The 25,274-nt window shown below is 45.0% G+C and overlaps 1 protein-coding gene across 2 annotated transcripts in view; it reads right to left on the bottom strand.

Annotated features, from left to right (window-relative positions):
- The window catches only part of LOC144680341 (desmin), a 59,850-nt gene that overhangs the window by 24,129 nt on the left and 10,447 nt on the right, over positions 1–25,274 (bottom strand). For both annotated transcript variants that reach the window (XM_078541321.1, XM_078541322.1), the window contains exons 4-6: positions 16,735–16,854; positions 16,235–16,330; positions 15,590–15,724 (exon numbers count right to left, since the gene is read on the bottom strand). In XM_078541321.1, coding sequence (XP_078397447.1) covers positions 15,590–15,724; positions 16,235–16,330; positions 16,735–16,854 — 351 coding nt within the window. The remainder of the gene's footprint in view (positions 1–15,589; positions 15,725–16,234; positions 16,331–16,734; positions 16,855–25,274) is intronic.

The raw sequence follows: 25,274 nt of genomic DNA, 5'->3' as shown, positions 1-25,274 counted from the left end.
TAAATGCTAAATTCTAAGAACAGTAATCCCCTGATTCTGGTCTAGATATTCTCTACTTATTAATTAAGTGATTAATTTATTTGGTTTAATTCGTTTAACAATGTTTTAGTTTCAAATTCAGTGTAGATTCTCTACCAGCCAATCAGGTCACAGATTTACCGAGACGCCACTTTTAATTTTTTATTTTAAGACCTGAGGTCCACGAATCCCCTAGGTAAGGTTTTTATACTTACCTCTCTGGAACTCTGCCCTCCGACTTTGCTCCCTGGAACTAGGCTGCGAATCCCCGAAGTAAGTTTTTTATGCTCATCTCTCTGGAACTCCGCCCTCCAACTCTGCTCCCTGGAACTAGGCCGTGAGTCCCCGAGGTAAGGTTTTTATACTAACCTCTCTGGAACTCCGCCCTCTGACTCTGCTCCCTGGAACTAGGCCGTGAGTCCCCGAGGTGAGGTTTTTATACTAACCTCTCTGGAACTCCGCCCTCCGACTTTGCTCCCTGGAACTAGGCCGCGAATCCCCGAGGTAAGGTTTTTATATTCACCGCTCTGGAACTCTCCCCTTTGACTCTGCTCCCTGGAACTAGCAAAGCTTACCATTTGTTCTCTGTGGATGAGAGCTTAGCAAAATTTGGAAAATGTTCCAGAGACCCAGAGTAATGCTCTGGGGACCTGGATTCGAATCCCACCACAGCAGATGGTGGAATTTAAATTTAATAAAAACCTGGAATTAAAAGTCTAATGATGAAACCATTGTCGATTGTTGTAAAAACCCATCTGGTTCACTAATGTCCTTTAGGGAAAGAAATCTGTCATCCTTACCTGGTCTGGCCTACATGTGACTCTAGACCCACAGCAATGTTGTTGACTCTTAAATGCCTTCTGAAATGGCCTAGCAAACCACTCAGTTTTAACAAACTGCTACAACAAAAAGTGTAGTCCAAAAAAGGAATGAAATCAGATAGACCACCCGGCATCGACCTAGGCACCGGAAACGACAACCGCAGCCCTGTCGACCCTGCAATGTCCTCCTTACTGACATCTGGGGGCTAGTGCCAAAATTGGGAGAGCTGTCTCACAGACTAGTCAAGCAACAGCCTGACATAATCATCCTCACGGAACCATACCTTACAGATAATATCCCAGGCTCCACCATCACCATCCCTGGGTATGTCCTGTCCCACTGCCAGGAAGACCCAGCAGTGGTGGCAGCACAGTGGTATACAGTCGGGAGGGAGTTGCCCTGGGAGTCCTCAACATTGACTCCGGACCGCATGAAGTCTTATGGCACCGGGTCAAACATGGGCAATGTAGCCTCCTGCTGATTACCACCTACCGCCTCCCTCAGCTGATGAATCAGTGCTCCTCCATGTTGAACATCACTTGGAGGAAGCACTGAGGGTGGCAAGGGTGCAGAATGTACTCTGGGTGGGGGACTTCAACGTTTATTATCAAGAGTGGCTCGGTAGCACCACTACTGACCAAGCTGGCCAAGTCCTAAATGATTTAGCTGTTAGACTGGGTCTGCAGCAGGTGGTTGGGAACCAACAAGAGGGAAAAACATATTTGGCCTCATCCTCACCAACCTGCCTGCTGCAGATGCAGCTGTCCATGACAGTATCAGTAGGACTGACCGTCGCACAGTCATTATTGAGACAAAGTCCTGCCTTCACATTGAGGATATCCTCCATCGTGTTGTGTAGCACTACTACCGTGCTAAATGGGATAGATTTCAAACAGATTTAGCAACTCATGACTGGGCATCCACGAGGCACTGTGGGCCAACAGCAGCAGCAGAATTGTACTCTAACACAATCTGTAACCTCATGGTCCAACATATGCCCCACAATACCATTACCATCAAGCCAGGAGATCAACCCTGTTTCAATGAACAGTGCAAGAGGACATGCCTAAAAATGAGGTGTCAACCTGGTGAAGCTACAACACAGCACTACTTGCGTGCCAAACAGTATAAGCAGCAAGTGATAGACAGACGTAAGCGATCCTACAACCAACGGATGAGATCTAAGCTCTGCAGTCCTGCCACATCCAGTCGTGAATGTTGGTGGACAATTAAACAACTCACTGGAGGAAGACACTCCACAAATATCCCCATCCATAATGATGGAGGAGCCCAGCACATCAGTGCAAAAGATAAGGCTGAAGCCTTCACAACAATTTTCAACCAGGAGTGCTGTGTGGATGATCCATCTCGGCCTCCTCTGGAGGTCCCCAGCATCACAGATGCCAGTCATCAGCCAATTCAATTCACTCCACGTGATGTCAAGAAATGGCTGAAGGCACTGGATACAGCAAAGGCAATGGGCCCTGACAATATTCTGGCAATAGTACTGAAGACTTGTGTTCCAGTACAGCTATAACACTGGCAGCTACCCGGCTATGTGGAAAACTGCCCAGGTATGTCCTGTACATAAAAAGCAGGTATCTCCAACCCGGCCAATTACTGCCCCATCAGTCTATTCCCAATCATCAGTAAAGTAATGAAAGGGGTCATCAACAGTGCTATCAAGTGGCACTTGCTCACTGATGCCCGCTTTGGGTTCTGCCAGGGCCACTCAGCTCATGAACTCATTACAGCCTTGGTTGAAACATGGGCAAAAGTGCTGAGCTCCAGAGGTGAGTGTGACTGCCCTTGACAACAAGGCAGCATTTGACCAAGTGTGGCATCAAGGAGCCCTATCAAAACTCGAGTCAATGGGAATCGGGGGAAAACTCTCCGCTGGTTGGAGTTATGCCTAGCACAAAGTAAGATGGTTGTGGTTGTTGGAGGTCAGTTGTCTCAGCTCCAGGACATCACTGCAGGAGTTCCTCAGGTAGTGTCCTAGGCCCAACCATCTTCAGCTGCTTCAATGACCTTCCTTCCATCATAAGGTCAGAAGTGGGGATGTTCGCTGATGATTGCACGATGTTCAGCACCATTCACTACTCCTCAGATACTGAAGCAGTCCATGTCCAAATGCAGCAAGACCTGGACAATTTCCAGGTTTGGGCTGACAAGTGGCAAGTAACATTCGCACCAGACAAGTGCCAGGCAATGACCATCTCCAACAAGTGAGAATCTAACCATCGGCCCTTTATTTTTAATGGCATTACCATCACTGAATCCCCCACTATCAACATCCTGGGGGTTACAGTTGACCAGAAACTGAACTGGACTAGCCATATCAATACTGTGGCTACAAGAGCAGGTCAGAGGCTAGGAATCGTGCGACGAGTAACTCACCTCTTGACCCTCCAAAGCCTGTCCACCATCTACACGGCACAAGTCAGAACTGTAATGGAATACTCCCCATCTGCCTGGATGAGTGCAGCTCCCACAACACTCAAGAAGCTGGACACCGTCCAGGGCAAAGCATCCTGCTTGATTGGCACCACATCCACAAACATTCACTCCCTCCACCACCAACGCACAGTAGCAGTAGTGTGTACCATCTGCAAGATGCACTGCAGGAATTCACCAAGGCTCCTTAGACAGCACCTTCTAAATCCACAACCACTATCACCTAGAAGGACAAGGGCAGCAGATTGACGGGAACACCACTATCTGGAGATTCCTTTCCAAGTCACTCACCATCCTGACTTGGAAATATATTGCCGTTCCTTCATTGTTGCTGGGTCAAAATCCTGGAACTCCCTTCCTAACAGCACTGTGGGTGTACCTACACCATATGGACTGCAGTGGTTCAAGAAGGTAGCTCACCACCACCTTCTCAAGGGCAACTAGGGATGGGCAGTAAATGCTGGCCCAGACAGCGAAGCCCACATCCTGCGAATGAATTTAAAAAAAATCTTCATGAATCTAGATGCAAATAGTATTTTTTGGCAGCTATCCTCAAGGAATAGTCTTAGTTGCTCACAACCTTCATTGCACTGTCTGGGATGTTTTGTTTCAACAGATTACTTGCATCATGTCAGCACCATAAATCTTCCAGAGGACAATGTCAAGTATCCTAGAAGGACTGGATGGAGTTGTCTGTCACATGAATGATGTCCTGATACTTGGATCCACTCAGATGGAGCATGAAACTAGGGTAGAAAGTGTGCTAAAATGCCTCCAGGATGCAGGACTTAGACTCAGCAACAAATGCAAATTCTTGCAGCCGATTGTTAAATTCCTTGGGCATATTATGGATGCACCCAGTGTCACAGTTTGCCCAGAGAGAACAAGAAGTTTCCAGTTCCTCACAACATAACTGAGCTCCAGAGATTCATGGAAATGGTAAACCAGTAGAAGGTTCTTGCCCAACCTAGCTATTGTCAATGAGCCATTATATCAACTGTTACGACAAGTCAATGCATGGTGCTGGGAGGTCACAACTCAAGCCTTTTGAGAAAATCAAAGAGATGCTTATATCACTTGATATTTTAGCTCACTGTGACCCAGGGATACCCACCATCATTTCTGGAGATACATCTTCTACACGGTTGGGAGTAGTACTCTTTCAGATACAGACAGATGGAAAGTGTAGACCAGTTTACTAAGCATCCCATACACTGAGACTGAACAGAGATGTGCAGTTATAGAGGAAGAAGCATTAGCTGCTACATGTGTTTGTGAAAAGTTTGCAGATTATGTTCTTGGTTTCCACTTCAAGGTAGTGTCAGACCACAAACCCTTAGTGGCACTCTTAAATTCTAAGGAATTAGCAAAAATGCTTCCAAGAGTACATTGATTCAGACTGAGGATGATGAGGTTTGATGCATAGATATAGTGTGTTCTGGGAAAGCAGCAGACCACAGCAGTTATTTTGTCCCATATCCCAGTGGCAAGACCTGCACAAGGTGATGAAGTCATTGTTGAACAACCACAACACAACCAGCAACAATTCAACAACTAAATGAAATCAGAGATGCACGAAATCTGATGAAGAATGTCCTCAGGTCAGAAAGTACTGTGTCAAAAGATGGCCAGCATACATGCCACACAGTCACATTCTCAGCCAGTACTATGAACAAAGAGCACACCTTCATTTAGTTGATGGTTTAACTCATCTTATGATGAGAGATTTGTCATTCCATGAGTTCTGAGACTCAACGTATGACAACGATTGCGCCAAGGACATTTGGGAATCACAAGGGGTCGAGCCAGAACAAGATATTTGGTTTGGTGGCCAGGTCTTTCAAAATCAATGGAAGAGATGATATCAAACTGTATTACTTGTGCTATTCATTGTCAGGAGACGAAAGAACTGTTGACATTAGTATCCTTTCTATCAAGACCATGGGAACGTCTTGGGATGGACCTCTTTGAATACAGAGGTAGAATGTTCTTGATCACAGTAACCTACTGCTCCAGAAGTCAAGTAACTGCAGGGCCCCACTTCTGAAGTAGTGATTACATCACTGAAGGAGCCATTTGCAACACATGGAATCCCAGACATTGTAATCTCAGACAATGGATGGCAATATATATTAGAGTTCACAGCATTGTATGGATTTGTCCATTTTACCAAGATATTCTCAAACCAACACTGAAGATAAAGGAGGAGTGCATATAGTGAAAGCATTGCTGAAGAAAAACAATGACATCCAACTTGTGCTTCTGAGCCATCATTCAACTCCATCCCAAAATGGAGTAGCACCATGTGAACTCCTAATGGGAAGAACACTGAGAACTCAACTTCCTGTTCTCCCACACACAATCATGCCTTGTGTACAAGCTGATAACTTGGGCAAGGTGAGGTGGAAAGAGGATGAATATTGTTCCAGCCAAATGTGGAACACTGACAAATATCACAAAGCATGCAACCTGCCAGACCTTCAATCAGGAGAGTCAATTTGGATCCGGGTCCAAGCTCATTATGGACAAGTGGTTGAACAGGCACCACATCCATTGTCCTCCCTCATCCAAACAGATAATGGTACGGTGAGACGGAATAGACACGCACTAGTTTCCACAGAGAAGCAACCCTCTACACAATTAAAGCAGTCGTCTACCCAACAAAACAGATAAGAGATGCTGCATTCATGGAGAGATCCAGATTGGTGAACTGGAGTCATCTACAAATTTTCCTCCTGCCCAGCAGAGCCAGAGGACTCAAATCCCCAATCTCCTACAAAGGAGCTGAGGACCCATTCAGGTAGGCTAGTGAAACTGCCTCAGCGGTTGTCCCTATAAAAAGAAATTGAAGTCAGAGACTTGAGGGGGAGATGTAGTATCATGTGGAGAGTCAGAGACTTTGGGAGAGATGTGGTGTAAGAGGTTAATTCTATCTGTGCAATATGCTAATGAGACAGTATAAATCATCACAGGAAGTGATGCAATGTCTCATGATCTTGTTCTCTCTTGTACAACCTTGTGGTTAACATGTTGCCACAATTAGAGATATTCTAATAAACATCCTTACCTCAGACTCTATATATTGTGTCAGAACAAGATCAAGTATATTATACATTTAACCACATGTTCAGAAAATTAGCTATTCCCCTATGCTGTACCAGCACTATATTTACTTCTAAATGAAAAGAGCTGATTTTCAATATACCAATATAAAAGGTTTGTGACTTTTAATTACAAAAAGCAAATTAAATTAGAAGACTTGCATTTATACAGCCCCTTATCACATTTCCTGAAAAGTAGCATTGTGCTTCATATGGAATGAATAAATTGGAAGAACAGTGCATGTTCTTGTGCAGGCCAATATGGCAGTCAATTTACACACATAAAAGATGCAATATATAGCAATGGGATAAAGGATTGATCAATCTGTTCGGGTGATGTTAGGTGAGGGAAAAAGATTGTCCATGACCAGAGAATCTACCTGTACCTCTGCAAGTAAGACCATGGGCAGAATTTTCCCTTTGGCATGCAGGGGCGGGCCCCGCACGCATGTGCATAAAATAACACGTGGTGAGCGAGCATCTCGACGTCACCACACGCCATCACGATATTTCATTGGGCGGGCGCACGATGCTCTCCGATGCGCGCCCGCCATTAATTAACGGGCCACTTAAGGCCCTTGAGGCGCCAATCAACTGTGATTTTTTGGCCCCCGTGCGTTCTTCGGGTCAGCACATGGGCACAATGGGCAGGTGGGTAGGGCACGTTTGGATAAACCTCATCCACGGGCAGGATAAGAGGGCTCAGTGGGGTTGCGAGTGTGCTCTGTCAAATATTGATGTTTCAAAGTTACTGACACTTGCCTGTGTGATCTACAATACTTCAAAATGCAGCTGCTTGGTCTGGACTCACAACCTTCAGGTCAGCACTCTGCAGTGAGGAATCTTTTTTGGGTCTGCAGGTTTCAGGAAGCCTTCCCTTAGCCTGGGGATGGGAGTTGAACTCTCCACTGGAGGCAGCTCCTCTGAGGAGGAAGGGAGGATTATAAGGGGGAGGAGGCCAGGAATACACATTAAGCCTCCAGGGGAGCCACCTCTGGGAGGTCAGGTGCAGGCACAAGGGGCGCAGGGCCAAGAGGTTGTCCAAGGTGGAAGGGGCTGCAGAAGACGCCACTATCCTGTTGCCAGGGTATACAGGAGGCGAAGCAGCTACCTCAAAATGTCTGAGGTGCAGTGCCGAAGGAGGCTCCATCTCTTAAGGGAGATAATCAACTATATCTGTCAGATGATTGGGCCTGAGATCTCCATGAACTGTGTGGGTGGACACCCCATGCCAGTGGCTCTGAAGGTCACAGCTGCCCTCAACTTCTATACCTCTGGCTCCTTCCAGGGCTCGGTGGGTGATCTTTGCGATATCTCCCAATCAGCTGTCCACACTTGTGTCAAGTAGGTTACAGACGCTCTGTTCAGATGGGTATTGACCTTTATCCACTGCCATTGGGACCAGGCAAGCCAGACACAGTGAGCCAGAGGCTTTGCGGCCATTGCTGGCTTCCCCTGCGTCCAGGGTGCAATAGACTGTACACATGTGGCCATCAAGGCGCCAGCAGGTAAGCTCGGTGCCTTCGTCAACAGGAAGGGCTTCCACTCCATGAACGTGCAGATAGTGTGTGATCACAGGATGCAGATTCTACAAGTTTGTGCAAGGTACCCAGGCAGCTGCCATGACGCCTACATCCTCAAACACTCCCAGGTGCCGGGGCTCTTCAGTGCTCCGGCTCGGCTGGACGGTTGGCTGCTGGGTGACAAGGGCTATCCCCTCATGACGCCTCTCTGCCATCCAAGAACAGAAGTTGAGCAGCAGTACAATAGGTGCCACGCCTCCACAAGGGCTGTGGTGGAGAGAACCATCGGTCTTCTCAAGATGCACTTCCAATGCCTGGACCGCTTGGGGGGGCGCATTCCAGTACCTCCAAGATCGTGTGTCGCTGATAGTGGTTGCATGTTGCGCTCTCCACAATCTTGCGCTGGAAAGGGGGAGGGGGGGGGATGCTGTGGACGATGAAGCTCTAGACACATTGGCTGCGGCTGCACATGATGAGTCCAGCAGTGAGTCCGAGGATGAGCACACACAGGGAAATGCTGAGGGGGTAGACGCTGACCCGGGCATACTCCAGGGAGACAGAGACATCTGGGAGGCTTTAATTCAATGAACCTTCAGCTAGCACACCACAGGTGGACCTCCAGGACAGACCTGGGCTGCAGGCTCCATTCGAGACCTAAGTGCAAAATCTGCCTGGTTAGGAACATTGAGGAAGGTCCTTGTTAATAAAGCTGAATGTCCCACAAAACACTCATTACATTATTGGAAACTGTCCACCTGCAGAACAAATGAGGCAACCTCAACCATGGTGACATGTCTGAATTTAATATTGCAACCAAAGAAATTTAATGAAACAAAATGACAAAGGTGTTAAAAATCACATCAACTCATAAAGACCTCATTGCGGGCCAACACAAAAGCACCAGTGATAAACCCGTGGTGTGCCTCAGGTGCCTTATGCTTATGTTTTCGGGCGCTACAGCTTGGTGCTGACCCTTCGCTGGGAGTGGCATCTGAGACAGCCTGCTCTCTCTGCTGTCCTGTTGGCCTCGATGACCTTGGCAGTCGTCCTCTGGCCCGTGGAGCCTGTGCTGGCCCCGCCTGGGAGGGAGCTGCCAGATCCACAGCTGGCATCTCCCCAGTCATCACAGCCTCACCGGATGGAATGGTCATTGGCAGAGGGGCGGAGGAGCTCCCACACTCATCCGGAGCGCCCTTAGAGGAGCCCGCAGGGACGACAGGCAGTTGCTGCGCCAACGTGAGGTTGCTTCGGACCTCCCTGCTCACCGTGGATGGATGGGCACCGAGCTGGGAAACTTAGTGCCCAGACCATCTCCCACACTGGCACTGACCAGCTGAGGTCAATGCCGCTGTGAGTGCTTGCTGGTCCAAGCGCATCCCCAAGAAGCCCTGATTGGTCTCCTGGAGGAGCCTCTCCACGAGAATCGCCACTCTCTCCATCGATGACGCTTGGCGCTCGACATGAGGCTCGTTGCTTCAGCGATAGTCCACATAGACTCCTCCACCACGGACACCAAGCCAAGCAGAGCCTCATGTATCTCCCCCAGATGCTCCCGCACACTTGGCCGCATTTCCTGCGTTTGCTGAGTCACGGACGAGTCCAGAGGCACATCATCAGGCACCAACTGAGCATGTGCCTGGTCCCCTGCAGCCCTCCGACTGCTGGCACCATGGGCAGCTCCTTCAGCAACTGTGAAGTGCCCTCACTGCTGTGCCCCAGGACACTAGCCGATGTTCTAATTCCCACTGAGGTGCCAGTATCTGCGCTGGTGCCTGCCTGGCAGAGATGGTGTGATGCTGGTGAGACTTCAGGGCCCTCAGGTGTGAGAGGGGGCCTCTGCTGCTCCTCCTCCCGGCCCTGCTCTGCTGATGCTGAAAGGAAGAACAAGAACATTGGATCAGTTAACGTGGAGACAATGTCAATGTGCATCCCTGTCCCCCAGATCATTATGCGCTGATCCTTCCATAAACAATGGTCAAGCCATGTTGCAAACTTCAATCACTGAACATTCAGCACTGCCATGGTTGTTGGGAGAATGATGCTGACCTCACTGCTGGGCAAACATACCTGCCCGTGGCACCCCAGCCTCACCGACACCGGTGGGCCTGGGCGCATGGGGCCTCTCCAAATCTAGGGCCTCCTGCTCGAAGTGGCTAAGAATCGTTACCGGCCCACCGCCAGTCCTCACCCGCTCGGCTGTATTATGTGCATTCTTCTCCTGAAAAGGAGAGAAGAGCATTGATTAGTGCTACTTGTACCTGGACTCTCTTCGCGGGCGGCCCATCCCAACTAGACTGGGACATTGCAGGGCTCCAGTGCCTCCTCACCCCACTGCTGCTGAACATTCACACAAAGATACTAGGCCTGTCCCTGCACCCCCCAACCCCCTTGGCCAAATCCTGCTTACATTACATTAGGAGCCACATGGTCTAACCTTCCATAGCAAGGAGGTGCAAGCACGTGGAGTGTAGAGGATAGCAGATCGATCGGTGCCACGCCACCTTGAAGCTCCCCTCCCAACATGTCATCACCCTGACTTTGACAAGTCCTGGGGTTCCAGCACTGCGCCTAGGTGCAGCTCCTCCAGGTTGCTCCCAAAACAGTCATGTGGGTCTCAGTGTACCACATGCTGCGGGGGTAGAACTCATCTCTTCACCACCCTCTCAGGGTGACCTCGGCATGGGCAATATCTGCTGGCCCACCCAGCAAAGGACACATGCCGTCAATGATTTAATGTAGTCACTACACTCAGACTTGGTCGGGGTGGGGTGGGGGGGTGGGGGGGGTCACCAGGGAAAGCCTACTGGTTAAATGACCAATGCCAACATGGTACTCACCCTTCCTGAGCGCAACAGGTCATTGAAGCATTTACGACACTGGATCCGGGTGCGCCGCACCACGTAACAGGGGCTCACCACCTCCGCCGCCTCCTCTCGGGCATGTTTGGTCATGTGGGGGGGCCTCCTCCTCCCGTCCTGAGGTATGAGGGCCTCCCACCGTGCTGCCACCTCTTCGAGGAGGGCAGCAAGGCAATCATTAGAAAAATGAGGGGCACAGTGCCCCCCTGCCCTACCCTGCCTGGCCTTTTCGCCAGCAGCGCTCTGAGAAGCCCTTCCGCAGGCCATGATTCACAGCCTTGGAAAGGCTGCAGCAACTTATTAAAAACAGGCTGCCAGGTCGCCATTGGACCTGGCGATCATTATAGTCCCACCGCCGCCCGCTGTCCTCAGGAGCAGTAATTCACGCTGGGCAGGCCTTAATTGGCCCGCCCGCGTAAAATGGTGGCGCGGACCCGATCATGGGCGGCAATTGGGTCCATGCCTGCCCTTGCCCGCTCCTACTCCGCCCCCCCCAGCCAGAAAATTCAGCCCCATGAGATGTATTGTATGCACCTAAACAAAAATGTGGATTTTGATTCAACACCTTATCAAGAAGATGGCATCTCTCTAACAATACTGCACCCTCTCAGTATTTCAGGAGTGAGTCAGCCTACAGTATATCCTCAATACATAAAGGTAGGATCATGAATGAATGAACAGGAAGGCCAGGACAAAAAATTATGCTTTGGATTATTAGCACATGGAATACACATCAGAAATGGTGACGAAAGCAGAATCCATTATAACTTCTAAAAGGGAAGTGATCAACATTTGAAAAAGAAAAACAATTAAACCGTGTGAGGAATGGGACAAAATGAGCCAGCATAGGTATGATGGTACCTACCTAGTATGGTCACCTACTGTACGATAAACTTGTGACACAAAGAAGCACGCAGCCTTTATTAGCGCTGCAGGGTTTGCCACTAAGAATTGTCTGAACTGAAACAATTGAAGAATGAGGAGACGTTATGAAGCAATGCTAGGAAAGTCAGGAAGACCACTCTGCTCCATGTTGCTGCCACCCGCAGCTCCACATCTGTAGAAAGCAGCAGTATTCCTCACTTTGGCAGATGTTGGTGGAGGCTCTGCTTGCTAAAGGACCAGCAGGCCCTCAGTGCCATTACAATGTGATGTGAATTCCTGGCTGGTGATTCTGTTGGAAAGTTCTTCAGGGTCACCCTAGTCATAGCATATCATGGTACTACATAAAAAAGGCATGCTAAAGTCACTGAATCGTAGAATGGTTAAAGCAGAGGAGGCCGTAATTTGACCCTTCATGTCCATGCCGGCTCTCTGCAAGAACAGCTCAGCTAGTCCCACTCCCACACCAAACAAAAACAGAAAATGTTGGAAAAACTCAGCAGGTCTGACAGCATCTTTGGAGAGAGAAACTGAGTTAACGTTTTGAGTCCGTATAACCCTTCCTCGGCGTTAAAGAGAAGTAGAAACGTGACGAAATATATACTGTTTAAGGGGGATGGAACAGGTGAAGGTGGATAGAAGGTCAGCGATAGGTGGAGGCAAAGGAGAGATTGACAAAGATATCATGAACAAAAGGACAAAGGGAATGTTAATGATAGCGGTAAGGGCTAAAAAAGGTGCTGATAGTGGCATAAAGGTAAGAAAGCAGAATGTGATAATAGCAGAACAAGGGTAAGCACTCTGGAAAGAACAACATGAACAAGTAACAGATGGCCCTTTGGGAGGTGGGGTGGGGGAGAGGGCAGTGGTGGAGAGAAAAGGATAGAAAATTGGATAAAAGGAGGGGATATAAAAGGGATAAAACATGAATAAATGAATAAAATAAAAATAAGTGGATAAAAAATAAAAAATGAATTTTGAAAAAAGGGATTAAAAAAAAGGGGTGAAGATAGAGAAGAGAGTTCATGGTTTGAAGTTGTTGAACTGGCCTTCTATCCAGCTTCACCTGCTCCACAACCCCCCCGCCCCCCCAAAACAGTATAAATCTCATCACATTTCTACTTCTCTTTAGCTCTGAAGAAGGGTCATACGGACTCGAAACGTTAACTCTGTTTCACTCTCCACAGATACTGTCAGACCTGCTGAGTTTTTCCCAGCATTTTCTGTTTTTGTTTCAAGTTTACAGCATCTGCAGTATTTTGCTTTTATTTTAGTCCCATTCCCACCCCACTTCCCCAGCAGCAAGATTTTTCTCTTCAGATAATTATCCAATTTTCTTTTAAAAACCACAATCGAATCTGCCTCCAATAGATTCTCATGCAGTGCATTCCAGATCCTATCCATTTGCCGCATACAAAATATTTTCCTAATGTCGCCTTTGGTTCCTTTGCCAATTATGTTAAATCAGTGCCCTCTGGTTCCACTAACAGGAACAGTTTCTCTCAATATACCCAGCACAGACCCCTCATGATTTCAAACACCTCTATCAAATCTCTTCCAGACCTTCTCTTCTCCAAGGAGAACAACTCAGCTTCTCCAATATATCCACATACTGGAGTGCTTCATCCCTGGAACCATTCTCATAAATCTTTCCTGAACCCTCTCCAGTGGCTTTACATCCTCCCTAATGTGTGGTGCCCAGAATTGGATACACTGGTGCAGTTGAGGCCGAACATTTGTTTGATTTGTTCACCAAAATTTCCTTGCTTTTGTACGCTGTGCCTCTATTTATAAAGCTTAGGAACCTGTATGCCTTTTTAACGACTTTCTCAATCTGCTCTGCCATCATCAAGAATTTGTGCACATATATCCTGAGGTCCCTTTGCTTCTGGACCCTTTTTGGTATTGTATCCTTTATTTTACATTGCCTCCCTTCATTCTACCTACCAAAATGTATCACTTCACTTCACTTCTCTGCATTAAATTTCATCTGCCACGTGTCTGCCCATAACTTCAACCTCTGTATCCTCTTAAAGTTTATCACTATGCTCCTCATATGTTTGGTGTCATCAGCAAATTTTGAAATTGTGAACTGCATACTCAAGTCTAGGATATTAATAAATATCAGGAAAAGCATTTTCCCTGTGGAACCCAAGTATATCTTCCTCTTGTATGAAAAACAACTGCTCACCACTTCTCTGATTTCTGTCACACAGTCAAATTTGTATCCATACTGCCACTGTCTGTTTTATTCCTTAGCTTTGACATTGCTGACAAGCATGTTATGTGATACTTTATCAAATGCTTTTTGGACTTCCACATACATCACATCAACCACATTGCCTTCATCTACCCTCTCTATTACCTCATCCAAAAATTCAATCAAGTTAGTCAAACAACTTTAACAAATCCATGCTGGCTTTTCTTAATTAATCTACATTTTTCCAACTGACTTTTAATTTTGTCTTAGATTATCATATCTAAAAGCTCTTCCATCATCAAGGTTAAACTGATTGGCCTGCTGTTGCTGGGCTTATCCATACTCCCTTTTTTGAACAAGGGTGTAACATTTGCAATTCTCCAGTCCTCTGGTACCACCCATGTATCTAAAAAAGGATTGGAAGATTACTGCCAGTGTTTCTGCAATTTCCACCCTTACTTCCCTCATCCAGTCCTGGTGACTCATCAACTGTAAGTATAGCCTTTCTAATACCCCTCCACTTTTTAAATTTGTAGCTCATCCCATGTCTCAATTGCTTCCTCTAGCTTCCACCAGGATGCCGGCAACATCATCTTCTTTGGTTTTATTTTAAATTCATTCATGGGATGTGGATGTCGCTGGTTATGCTAACATTTATTGCCCATCTCTAACTGCCCTTGAGATGGTGGTGGTAAGCTGCCTTCTTGAACTGCTGCAGTCCATAAAAATAGTTGGTAAAACCAGATGTAAGGCGCTCGTATAGTATCTCAGCCATGCCCTCTGCCTCCATGCTAAATCCCCTTTTTGGTCCCTAATTGGATCAGCATTGGATATTTGGCCACACTTGCCAAGATGCCACCAAGCATTTTTACATGCCCTAGCAAATTTATCTGGGAATGGCGAGGGAATTTGCCTTCTCAGTAGCTGGATGAAGGGGACAGATGCTGACCTGTGCCAGCTGCTGCCAGGACAACTGCAGTTACAATGCAGAGTACCACCTGCAGATGTGGAGGGACAATAATGATGAGTTGTAACCTGAAATTGTCTTCACTTTCTTGCAGGACCACTACAGTGTTAACATATGGGATGGTGCTGTGAAATAGTACAGAGGAAAATTTTCCTTGCGAACTCCTCGTCAGCAGCACCCAACTTCAAAACAATCAAAGAGAAAGCTGGGTGCAGGACTCTGCTGTCAGTAGTCTGCACACTTATACCTACACCATGGGGTCCCTTTCTTTTCCTGTTAACCTTCCACTTTTTAACGACCAGCGCTAGATAAATGCAAGTCTTTCTTTTTTCATGCCTCACTCAACCTCACTAATACAAATTATCTAGTCATTACCACATTACTGTTTGTCAGACCTTGCTGTGCACAAATTGGCTGTCCCAATTTCAACATTACAACAGTGACTACACTTCAAAAGAACTTCCATTGCTGTAAAATGCTTTAGGATGTCCTGAGGCAATGAAAGGTGCCATATAAAATGTAACTCTTCTTTTTTTCCTTTTTAGACCAAAGAAATGAATGTTATTAGCACTTGATATTCAAGCAGGTCTTAAAGCAGTGAAAGCTAAATCAGAACTGATTTATACCTTAAGATGAAATCATCCCATGTGTTAGAATAGTGTTCCAGTGTATATGTTCACTAAGTCTCATACAAATACTGCATGTAGGACACATGAGCTATGCAGGGTGTGGGCAACATCTCACTTTCTTTACCATCTCACCTGCAGATTCTTTGCTGATATGTCTTCATACTGAAGTTGAATATCCCTGAGTGCAGCAGCCAGGTCTGGAATAGTGTATGTCACATCAACACTGGCAGTAATACTATAGATCTGTTTCATTAGTTCCTCAATTTCCTATTTAAGAAAAATAACATATATAATGATAATTGCACAAAGAAATAAGATAATTCAAGTAAATAACTGCATGCAGCATAAGTAGAATGGCATGGGGAAAAACAACAATTCTTTAGCAATATTTTGTCACTTACAGTCTCTATAATTTGCTCTATGATAAATTATTGGCATAGGAAGTTTTTAACAACTTTTTAATGCAGTCATTGTCAATGTGATATGTTTACCTTTTCAAATAGTTCACTAAAACATAACACAAAATTATTATATGCCTACATCTGCCTATTCATACACAAGTGTTTCTTTCTGTATATACATTACATATATTTTTGGAGAACTGAAACAGCTGAACTGACCAATATTATTACTGTACATGGCATCCTCCATATAACTCAATCTCTAATTTTGTATTTGCTTTTTAGGTTCTTCCTCCCTTGTAACTGGAAATCACAAAATTGGCACAAATGTGTAACTTAAAATCAGATTTATGTTATGTTGAATATGAAACTATACCTCTTTGTGCACTCTCTGGAGGAATTCTAGTTCAACTTCAAGATTCTGCAGCTGCTTTTCAAGGTCCATTCGTGCTGCTGTGGCAGCATCTACATCCTAAAGTAATTATAAATCCTGTTACTTACTAATGGAGACAATAGGAATGAAAGAAGAAAGACTATCAGTATGTATGTTGCCATTGATTTATATAATTACAGCAGAGATGAATTTAAATGGAGTTCTCATTCATCTACTGTAACTTTGATGGAAGAGCTGTGGAAACTCCAGAAAAATAACATGAAGCTTTACCACTGAAGTTATGGCTGACGAGTGAGAGCAGTTTCACAGAAAATCAACCCCAATGTTTCATATAAGAATATTTATTACCACGTGAGATGTGGATGTATTAATATTGAGTCTTTTTGAAACAAAAAGGTAAGCAAACAATGAGAAATACAGACATGAAATAAATACTAGACTGACAGACAGGTAGGGAGACAGATAGCAAGCAGTTTACTTACTGGGCGGAAAGTTTCAATTTCATCTTCTGCCTTCTTCCGAGCCACAACAGATTCCTCATATTTGATCTTCATTGTCTCCAGTTGGCCAGTTGTAGCATCCCTTGCAGCAACTGCCATATCCTTATGAGTATAGAATAAGATTTAATTTTTACCTCGTTATCAATTTTCATAGTTCAGCAATGATATATTCCACAGAAACAGTGCAACATAATATTCTACCCCACAAAATGCCCTAATAAATAATTCTTAAACTACTTTTAGAAAGTGACTACTAAAAATGTTATATTTCTATTGATGAAATCACTGAGTATTCATTCAACAATAGATACAAAATGTCTTCTTCCAACTAAGCTAACATAATACACTTAGACATTACTTGTTAAGACACACCAACATCTGATTGCAGGACACCTCAACAAACTGCAGATTTCTAGGGAGGTCTCTACCGTTAACATTATCATTCTTTGGAGGTTGGTTCACATGCTTAACACTGGACTCTGGAAGCAACTGTTCTACTCGGAAATCAGTCACAGCAGGAAACTCCCAGGGGATGTCCTCAAAACATCCCTAAAACAATCAAACTTATCTGCTGACTCGTGGGAGTCCCTGGTCTGTGACCAATCAAAATGGAGAAAGTTCATTTGGGAAGGCACCAAACACATTGAGAGATTTCATCTGGAACATACAGAAGCAAAGTCAAGGCAGTGGAGAAAGTGCACAAACCTCCAAACAACTCATCAACCCAACCCTTCAAGCCCACCTGCCCCATATGCAGCAGTCTACAGACTGTCCATTGGACTTATCAGCCATCTCAGAACCCTTCAAACTGGAGTGGAAGCAAGTCATCCTCTTATGTTGTAGGACAGCCTAAGAAGAAAAAAGATGGAACTCGGGGGTTGGATTTTCCTTAAGAATGGGATTACCACCTGAGGTGCCTGTCTGATTGCGTATGACCCTTGAGAACAATTAATTGTAAAGCTCCCAACAGTATCAATGCTCTGCATTGGAAGTCTACTACAACTTGAGGAAAATTCTCTGCAGCTTCAGTGTAACCCTTGCTGAAGGAGTATAAAAGACCAGAGTCCTCAATCGAGCTTTTCAAGTGAGCATCAGGTGATTATTTAAATAGAAATAATATGCAGGGTTACAGGAAAAAGGCAGGAAAATGGCACTAAGTCATAATGTTCATTTGAAGAACTGGTGCAGGCACAATGGGTTGAATGGCCTCCTCCTATGTCGTAACAGTTCTGTGATTCTTTACATTTGAGTAGCTGAACATATAAATTAAAATACATATCAGAAGCCCCATTTCCTTCTTATTATGAATCTTCCAATTCTAGAAAAAGACCAGAACCCTTCAAATGATCTTGCTACTGCTGCTGCCTTTGATAACATTTGTTTCAATTCCAGCACTGTTACCTTGGGGTAAACTAGAGCAGAAACTGAAGGAAATTAGAAAGTGGACAATGCTGTGACTTCCTCTCTTCAATGAATGGGCAACTGCAACTGGCAGCAGAGAAGGTGGAGGAAAATGTAGGCAACCAATTTCATGTAGAGAGATCTGACAGAAGGCTGCTCGCTCCATTTTTCTCCATTCTCCAGCCCTGGATTATTTGTTTTTAGGCAGTAATGTAAAAGACATTCTGCCTCATTATCTCATCACCAATGATGACACAGTCTATTTTGCATTCTTCAGCAAATTCCGTAATTAGCATTCCCTATTGAAAAGGAAGCAAGTGCATTGAGATAGCAACTCAAGCTAATGAATTATTTTTAAAATGTAGCCACTGCCATTGTGTGGGCCAATGCGGGAGCAAATTTTCACACACCAACACCCCACAAACAACAATTAGATAATGACTGGATAATCTGTGTTTTTTCTAAGTAGTGTTGCTACTTCTATTATCATAGACTCTTCTTTGAAATAGTTAAATGCACGGATGATATACTAAATAAGTAATTCTGTTGCCCAAATGAAGTACAAGATTAACTAGGGCTATTCCTGCACCAAATTAGTACTTATTTATACTTATCTAAAATGCCATAGAATTAATTTGCATGGCAAAGGTATCATAACTATTATCTTTTACATAGCAGTCCTGAATCTCAGGAGAGTGAGTCAACTAAACTGTCACACATTTCTATGAGTTGACTGCAATATGGGAGCTTGATACCCCATACATGTAAAGGCCAGCAATTACATTTGAGTAGCACCTATGTGCAGGCTACTGATGTCACTACAAAGATGTCTATGTGTGATGACCTTGTAACACAATATGGCATAATTACTGAAACACACATGTTTGAGCAGCAGATCTACTAGTGCCAGTAAGACCAGCAGTAGTAAAGAAGCCCAGGAAAGCAGGTCTTCTTTACTCTATAGGCTCTGCTACTGACACAGCAATACGCATACAGATGACAGAGGTAGGTTGGTACGTGATTCTTTCAGGCATGAATAGAAAGGGGCTTTCTATTTAAGAAGAAGCATGAGATCAAGTCCTACTCCAGAGACTTGAGCACAAAAATCTAGGCTGACACTCCAGTGAATTACTGAGGGAGTGCTGCACTGTCAGAGGTGTCATCTTTTAGATGAGAGGTTATACTCAGACCTTGCCTGCTCTCAAAAGGTATACATAAAGGATCTCATGGCACTATATCAATAAGATCATAAGAAATAGGAACAGGAGTAGGCTATTCGGCCCATCAAGCCTACTTCCCCATTCAATAAGATGATGGCTGATCTGATTTTGGCCTTAACAGCACTTCCTTGCCTATCCCCCTTGACTCTCTTCTCAGTCAAAATTCTGTCTTGAATATATTCAATGATCCAGCCTCCACTGGTCTCTGGGGTGCAGAATTCCAAAGACTGACAATACATTGACAGAAGAAATTCCTCCTATTCTCTGTCTTATTTGGGAGACCCATATCTTTAAACTGTGCCTCCTAGTTCTAGATTCCCCCATGACAGGAAACATCCTCTCAGCACCTACCTTGTCGAGCCCCCTCGGAATCCTATATGTTTCAATAAGATCACCTCTCCTTCTGCTAAACTCAAATGAGTTTAGGCCCAACCAGCTCAATCTTTCATCATAAGACAGCCACTTACTCTCAGGAATCAGTCTTGTGAACCTTCTCTGAACTGCTTCCAATGTAAGTATATCCTTCCTTAAGTAAGGAGACCAAAACTGTACACAGTACTCCAGGTGCAGTCTCACCTATGCCCTGTACAGTTGTAGCAAGAATTCCTTACTTTTATACTCCATCCTCCTTGCAATAAATACCAACATTCCAGTTGCCTTTCTAATTACTTGCTGCAGCTGCATGCTAACTTGTGATTCATGCCAAACTGTGAAAGCAGCATGTGATAGCCAAATCTAAGCAATCCCAATGCCAATGGATCAGATCTTAATACTGCAGTCCTGCCACATTCAGTCATGAATGGTGGTGGATAATTAAACAACTTACTGGAGGAGAGGTTCCACAAATATTTCCATCCTCAATGATGGGGGAGCTGAGCCCATCAGTGCTAAAGATATGGCTGGAGCATTTGTTACAATCTTCAGCCAGAAGTGACAAGTGGATAATCCAGCTCAACCTCCTGAGGTCCCCCAGCAGGATGGCCAGTCTTCAGCCAATTTGATTCACTCCATGTGATATCAAGAAAAGGCTGAAGGCACTGGATACTGCAAAGACTATGGGCCCTGACAATATTCCGGCAATAGTACTGAAAACTTGTGCTCCAGAACTTGCTGCTCCCCTAGCCAAGCTGTTCCGGTATAGTTACAGCACTGACATTTAACCAGCAATGTGGAATATTGCCGAGGTTTGTCCTGTCCACAACAAACAGGACAAATCCAACCGAGCCAATTGCCATCTCATCGGTCTACTCTCAATCATCAAAGCGACAAGAAAGTAGACAGTCCTATCAAGTGGCACTTACACACCAACAACCTGCTCACAGACACTCAGTTGGTGTTCTGTCAAGTCCACTCAGCTCCTGACCTCATTACAGCCTGGGTCCAAACATGGACAAAAGAGCTGAACTCAAGAGGTGAAATGAGAGTGACTGCCCTTAACATCAAGATAGCATTTGACCAAGTGTGGCATCAAGGAGCTCTAGCAAAACTGGAGTCAATGGGAATCAGGGGGAAGATCTGCACTGGTTGGAGTCCTACCTAGCACAAAGGAAAATGGTTGTGGTTGTTGGAGGCCAATCATCTCAGTTCCAGGACATCACTGCAAAAGTTCCTCAGGGTAGTGTCCTCAGCCCAACCATCTTCAGCTGCTTCAACAATGATCTTCGCTCTATCATAAGGTCGGAAGTGGGGATGTTCGCTGATGATTGCACAATGCTCAGCACCATTCACAACTCCTCAGAATTTGAAGCAGTCCATGCCCAAATGCAGCAAGACCTGGACAATATTTAAGTTTGGGCTGATAGGTGGCAAGTAACAGTCATACCACACAAGTGCCAGGCAATGAGCATCCTCAACAAGAGAGAATCCAACTATCTCCCCTTGACATTCAATGGCATTACCATTGCTGAATCCCCCACTATCAACATACTAGGGTTACCATTGACCAGAAACTGAATTGTATAACCATATAAATACTGTGGCTAAAAGAGTAGGTCAGAGGCTGGAAATTCTGCAGAGAGGAACTCACTTAGTGACTCCCCAAAGCTTGTCCACCATCTACAAGTCACAAGTCAGGCATGTGCTGGAATAGTCTCCACTTGCCTGGATGACTGCAGCTCCAACAACACCCAAGAAACTCGACATCATGCAGGACAAAGCAGCCTATTTGAATGGCACCCCATCCACTACCTTCAACATCCACTCCCTCCACCACTGATGCACAGTGCTGCAATGTGTACCATCTACAAGATGCACTGCAGCAACGCACCAATGCTCCTTCGACAGCACCTTCCAAACCTGTGACCTCTACCACTTAGAAGAATAAGGGCAACAGATGCACAGGAACACCACCACTTGAAAGATCCCCTTAAGCAACTCACCATCCTGACTTGGAAACATATCACCATTCCTTCACTATCACTAGGTCAAAATCCTGGAACTCCCTCCCTAACAGCATTGTGGGTGTACCTACAACACATGGACATTCCCACCATCTACAAGGCACAAGTCAAGAATGTAATGGAATACTCCCCACTTGCCTGGATGAGTGCAGCTCCCACAACACTGAAGAAGCTTGCCACCATCCAGGACCAAGCAGCCCAGTTGATTGACACCACATCCACAAACATTCACTCCCTCCACCACCGACGCACAGTAGCAGCAGTGTGTACCATCTACAAGATGCACTGCAGGAATTCACCAAGACAACTCCCTCCAAACTCATGACCACTACCACCTTGAAGGACAAGGGCAGCAGATAGATGGGAACACCACCACCTGGAAGATCCCCTCCAAGTCATTCACCATTCTGACTTGGAAATATGTCGCCCTTCCTTCACTGTCGCTGGGTCAAAATCCTGGAACTCCCTTCCTAATAGCACGGTGTACCTACACCACATGAACTGCAGCTGGTCAAGAAGGCAGCTCACCACCACCTTCTCAAGGGCAACTTGGGATGGGCAATAAATGCTGGCCCAGCCAGCAAAGCCCACATCCCATGAATGAATAAAAAATAATGGACTGCAGCGGTTCGAGAAGGTGGCTCATCATCACCTTCTAAAGGGCAATAGGGATGGGCAACAAATGTTGGTCTAGCCTTTGATACCCACATCCCGCAAAAGAATTTTAAAAATTCATGCACAAGGACACCCAGATCACCCTGTAGTGCAACATTCTGCAGGCTTTCTCCATTTAAATGGTGTTCTGTTTTTCTATTCTTCCCACCAAAGTGGACAGCCTCACATTTATGTACATTATACTCCATCTGCCAAATTTTTTTGCTCACTCACTTAATGTATCTATGTCACTTTACAGGCTCTTAGTATCCTCCTCACAACTTGCTTTCCTACCTATCTTTGTGTCATTTGCAAATTTGGCTACAATACAGTCTGTCCCTTCATCCAAGTCATTAATATATATCGTAAATAGTTGAGGCCCCAGGTCCCTGCAGCACTTCACTAGTTACAGTTTGTCAACCCGAAAATTACCCATTGATATCAACTGTTTCCTGTTAGTTAGCCTATCCTCTATCTATGCACCCCAACATCATGACTTCTTATCTTGTGCAGTAACCTTTTATGTAGCATTTTATCGAATGCCTTTTGGAAATCCAAAAATGCTCAATCTACTGGTTCCCTTTTATCCATTCTGCTTGTTACATCCTCTAGGAACTCTAATAAATCTGTCAAACACAATTTCCCTTTCACAAAACTATGTTGGCTCTGCCTGAAGGTATGATGATTTTCTAAATATCCTCCTACTACCTCCTTAACAGTGGATTCTAGCATATTCCCAATGACAGATGTTAGACTAACTGGCCTTTAGTTTCCTGCATTCTGTCTCCCTCGGTTCCTGATTAGCGGTGTTACATTTTGCAGCTTTCCAATCCGCTGGGACATTTCCAGAATCTAGGGAATTTTCGAAGATACCTGTGCATCCACTATCTATGTAGCCATTTCCTTTAAGACTCTAGGATGCAGGCCATCAGGTCCAGGGGACTTGTCAGCCTTTACTCACATTGGTTTTCCTAATACTTTTTCTCTAGTGATCATGATTGTTTTAAGTTCCTCTCTCCCTTTCTCCACCTTACTTTTCTACTATTCTTGGGAACAGTAGAGGAGTTATCCCTGCTGCCCCTCCAATATTCATCCCTCAACCATCATCATGCGTTTTAAGTTCCTCTCTTCCTTTCTCCACCTTACTTTTCTATTTTTCTTGGGAAGAGGAGAGGAGTTATACCTGGTGCCCTTCCAATATTCATCCCTCAACCATCATCATGTGTTTTAAGTTCCTCTCTTCCTTTCTCCACCTTACTTTTCTACTTTTCTTGGGAAGAGGAGAGGAGTCATCCCTGGTGCCCTTCCAATATTTATCCCTCAACCATCATCATGAAAACAGACTATCTGGCCATTATCTTGTTGCTTCTGGGGCACCTTGCTATGCACAAATTGGCTGCTACTTTTCCTACATTACAGAAGTGACTACACTTCAAAAGTACTTAATTGATTGTAAAGTGTTCTTGGATGTCATGAAAGGTGCTTTATAAATGCAAGCCCTTCATTTTTTGGCAAATCATTCCTATGAGTTACTAGAAAATATAGAAAGACCTGACAAAAATATACTGGGGTATTAAATTTACTTGAAGATTTATCAAAGTTGAATGTATGTCCCAGTTACCTTAAAATCCAGATTTAGGCCTGAACTATTGTAAAGTTGGAGGAGGGTTTCCACTGTGTCCCAAATGATGCCAAAGATTTCGGAAGTCCCGCCCCCAAACCCGGCACCCACTATTTTCACCAGGGGTGGAATGGGGGCTAGTTGTCGTTTGCACATACGTGATTCATGGAGGCAGCTGCACATATGAAGTACTGCCACCTTCGAACAGATCCAATTTTCACTAGTAGGGTGCCTAAACCTCGATCTGTGGGCTTTACACTTTTCAGGAGAAGGTCTCAAGCTGTCAGAGTCCTTTGGAGAGGTAGAGTACCCTTCTGAATAGGTCCAGAGACACCTTTGAGAAAGGTCAAGTGCCCTTTGGCTTTGGGATTGTTCAAGGTAGACATGAATGTGTGTAGAAAGTGGATAAACTCATTGGAACAGTCAATCTGATTGGAACTGTTAAGCTAGCAAGGCATTTAAATCTCAATGGAACTGTCAAGGAATTTAAATCTCCAAGCCTATAAATGTTCTTTTTTAAAAAAACAATGCTTGCTATTTCATTCTGTCTGTTGACATAAGCCTGAGGGCTGTCATAATAGGATTTGTGCTGCATGACTGATTTCACAACCCTTCATTACCACAGTTGGTAGCCTGTCAGTTCACAGTTTGATTGACAGCTCCAAGTGGTTATAAAATCATTGATGTGGAGCTCTGAATACAAATGCTTGTTTTTATAAAGGATTGAGGACTTGAATGTAGTGGAAGGAATGTAAATGTAGTGAATGGGTTTTTAATTAGAGTGTTTTTAAAAGAAGTAATGCTTGCATCAGACTAGAACTTTATTTTACTTCATCTCAGCATGGGTCCCAAGGTCTGCCTATGGTGGATATTAGGTGAATTGGCATAGAGGATGTCAGGGCAAAGGGTGGGGGCATGGGTTGGCATGAGTTGACACTAAATTGGCAAAGGGGCTATAAAGGGCCATAGGGAGTAGAGGGGCATATGTTGGCATGGTGGGTATGAAGAGACATGGGAGTGAGTAGAGGGAAATAGGTTGGCATGGAGGATATGAGGAGCCATCGAGATGGGTGATATGATGTGGTATGGGTTGGTATGGCTAGGGTGTAGAGAGTGTGGAGGGGTGAGGGCTATTTTTTGGTTTTTTTTTCCATAGCTGGGACGAAGTCCCATAGCACTGAGGTGGACCTTTCACACATCTTTGTGGCAGCCACTGTAGCTACCTCC

The sequence above is a fragment of the Cetorhinus maximus genome, chromosome 5 (assembly GCF_964194155.1).
Source record: "Cetorhinus maximus chromosome 5, sCetMax3.hap1.1, whole genome shotgun sequence".
Lineage (NCBI taxonomy): Eukaryota > Metazoa > Chordata > Chondrichthyes > Lamniformes > Cetorhinidae > Cetorhinus > Cetorhinus maximus.
The sequence above is the reverse complement of the archived record's forward strand: the minus strand, read 5'-3'. Positions and strand labels throughout refer to the sequence as shown.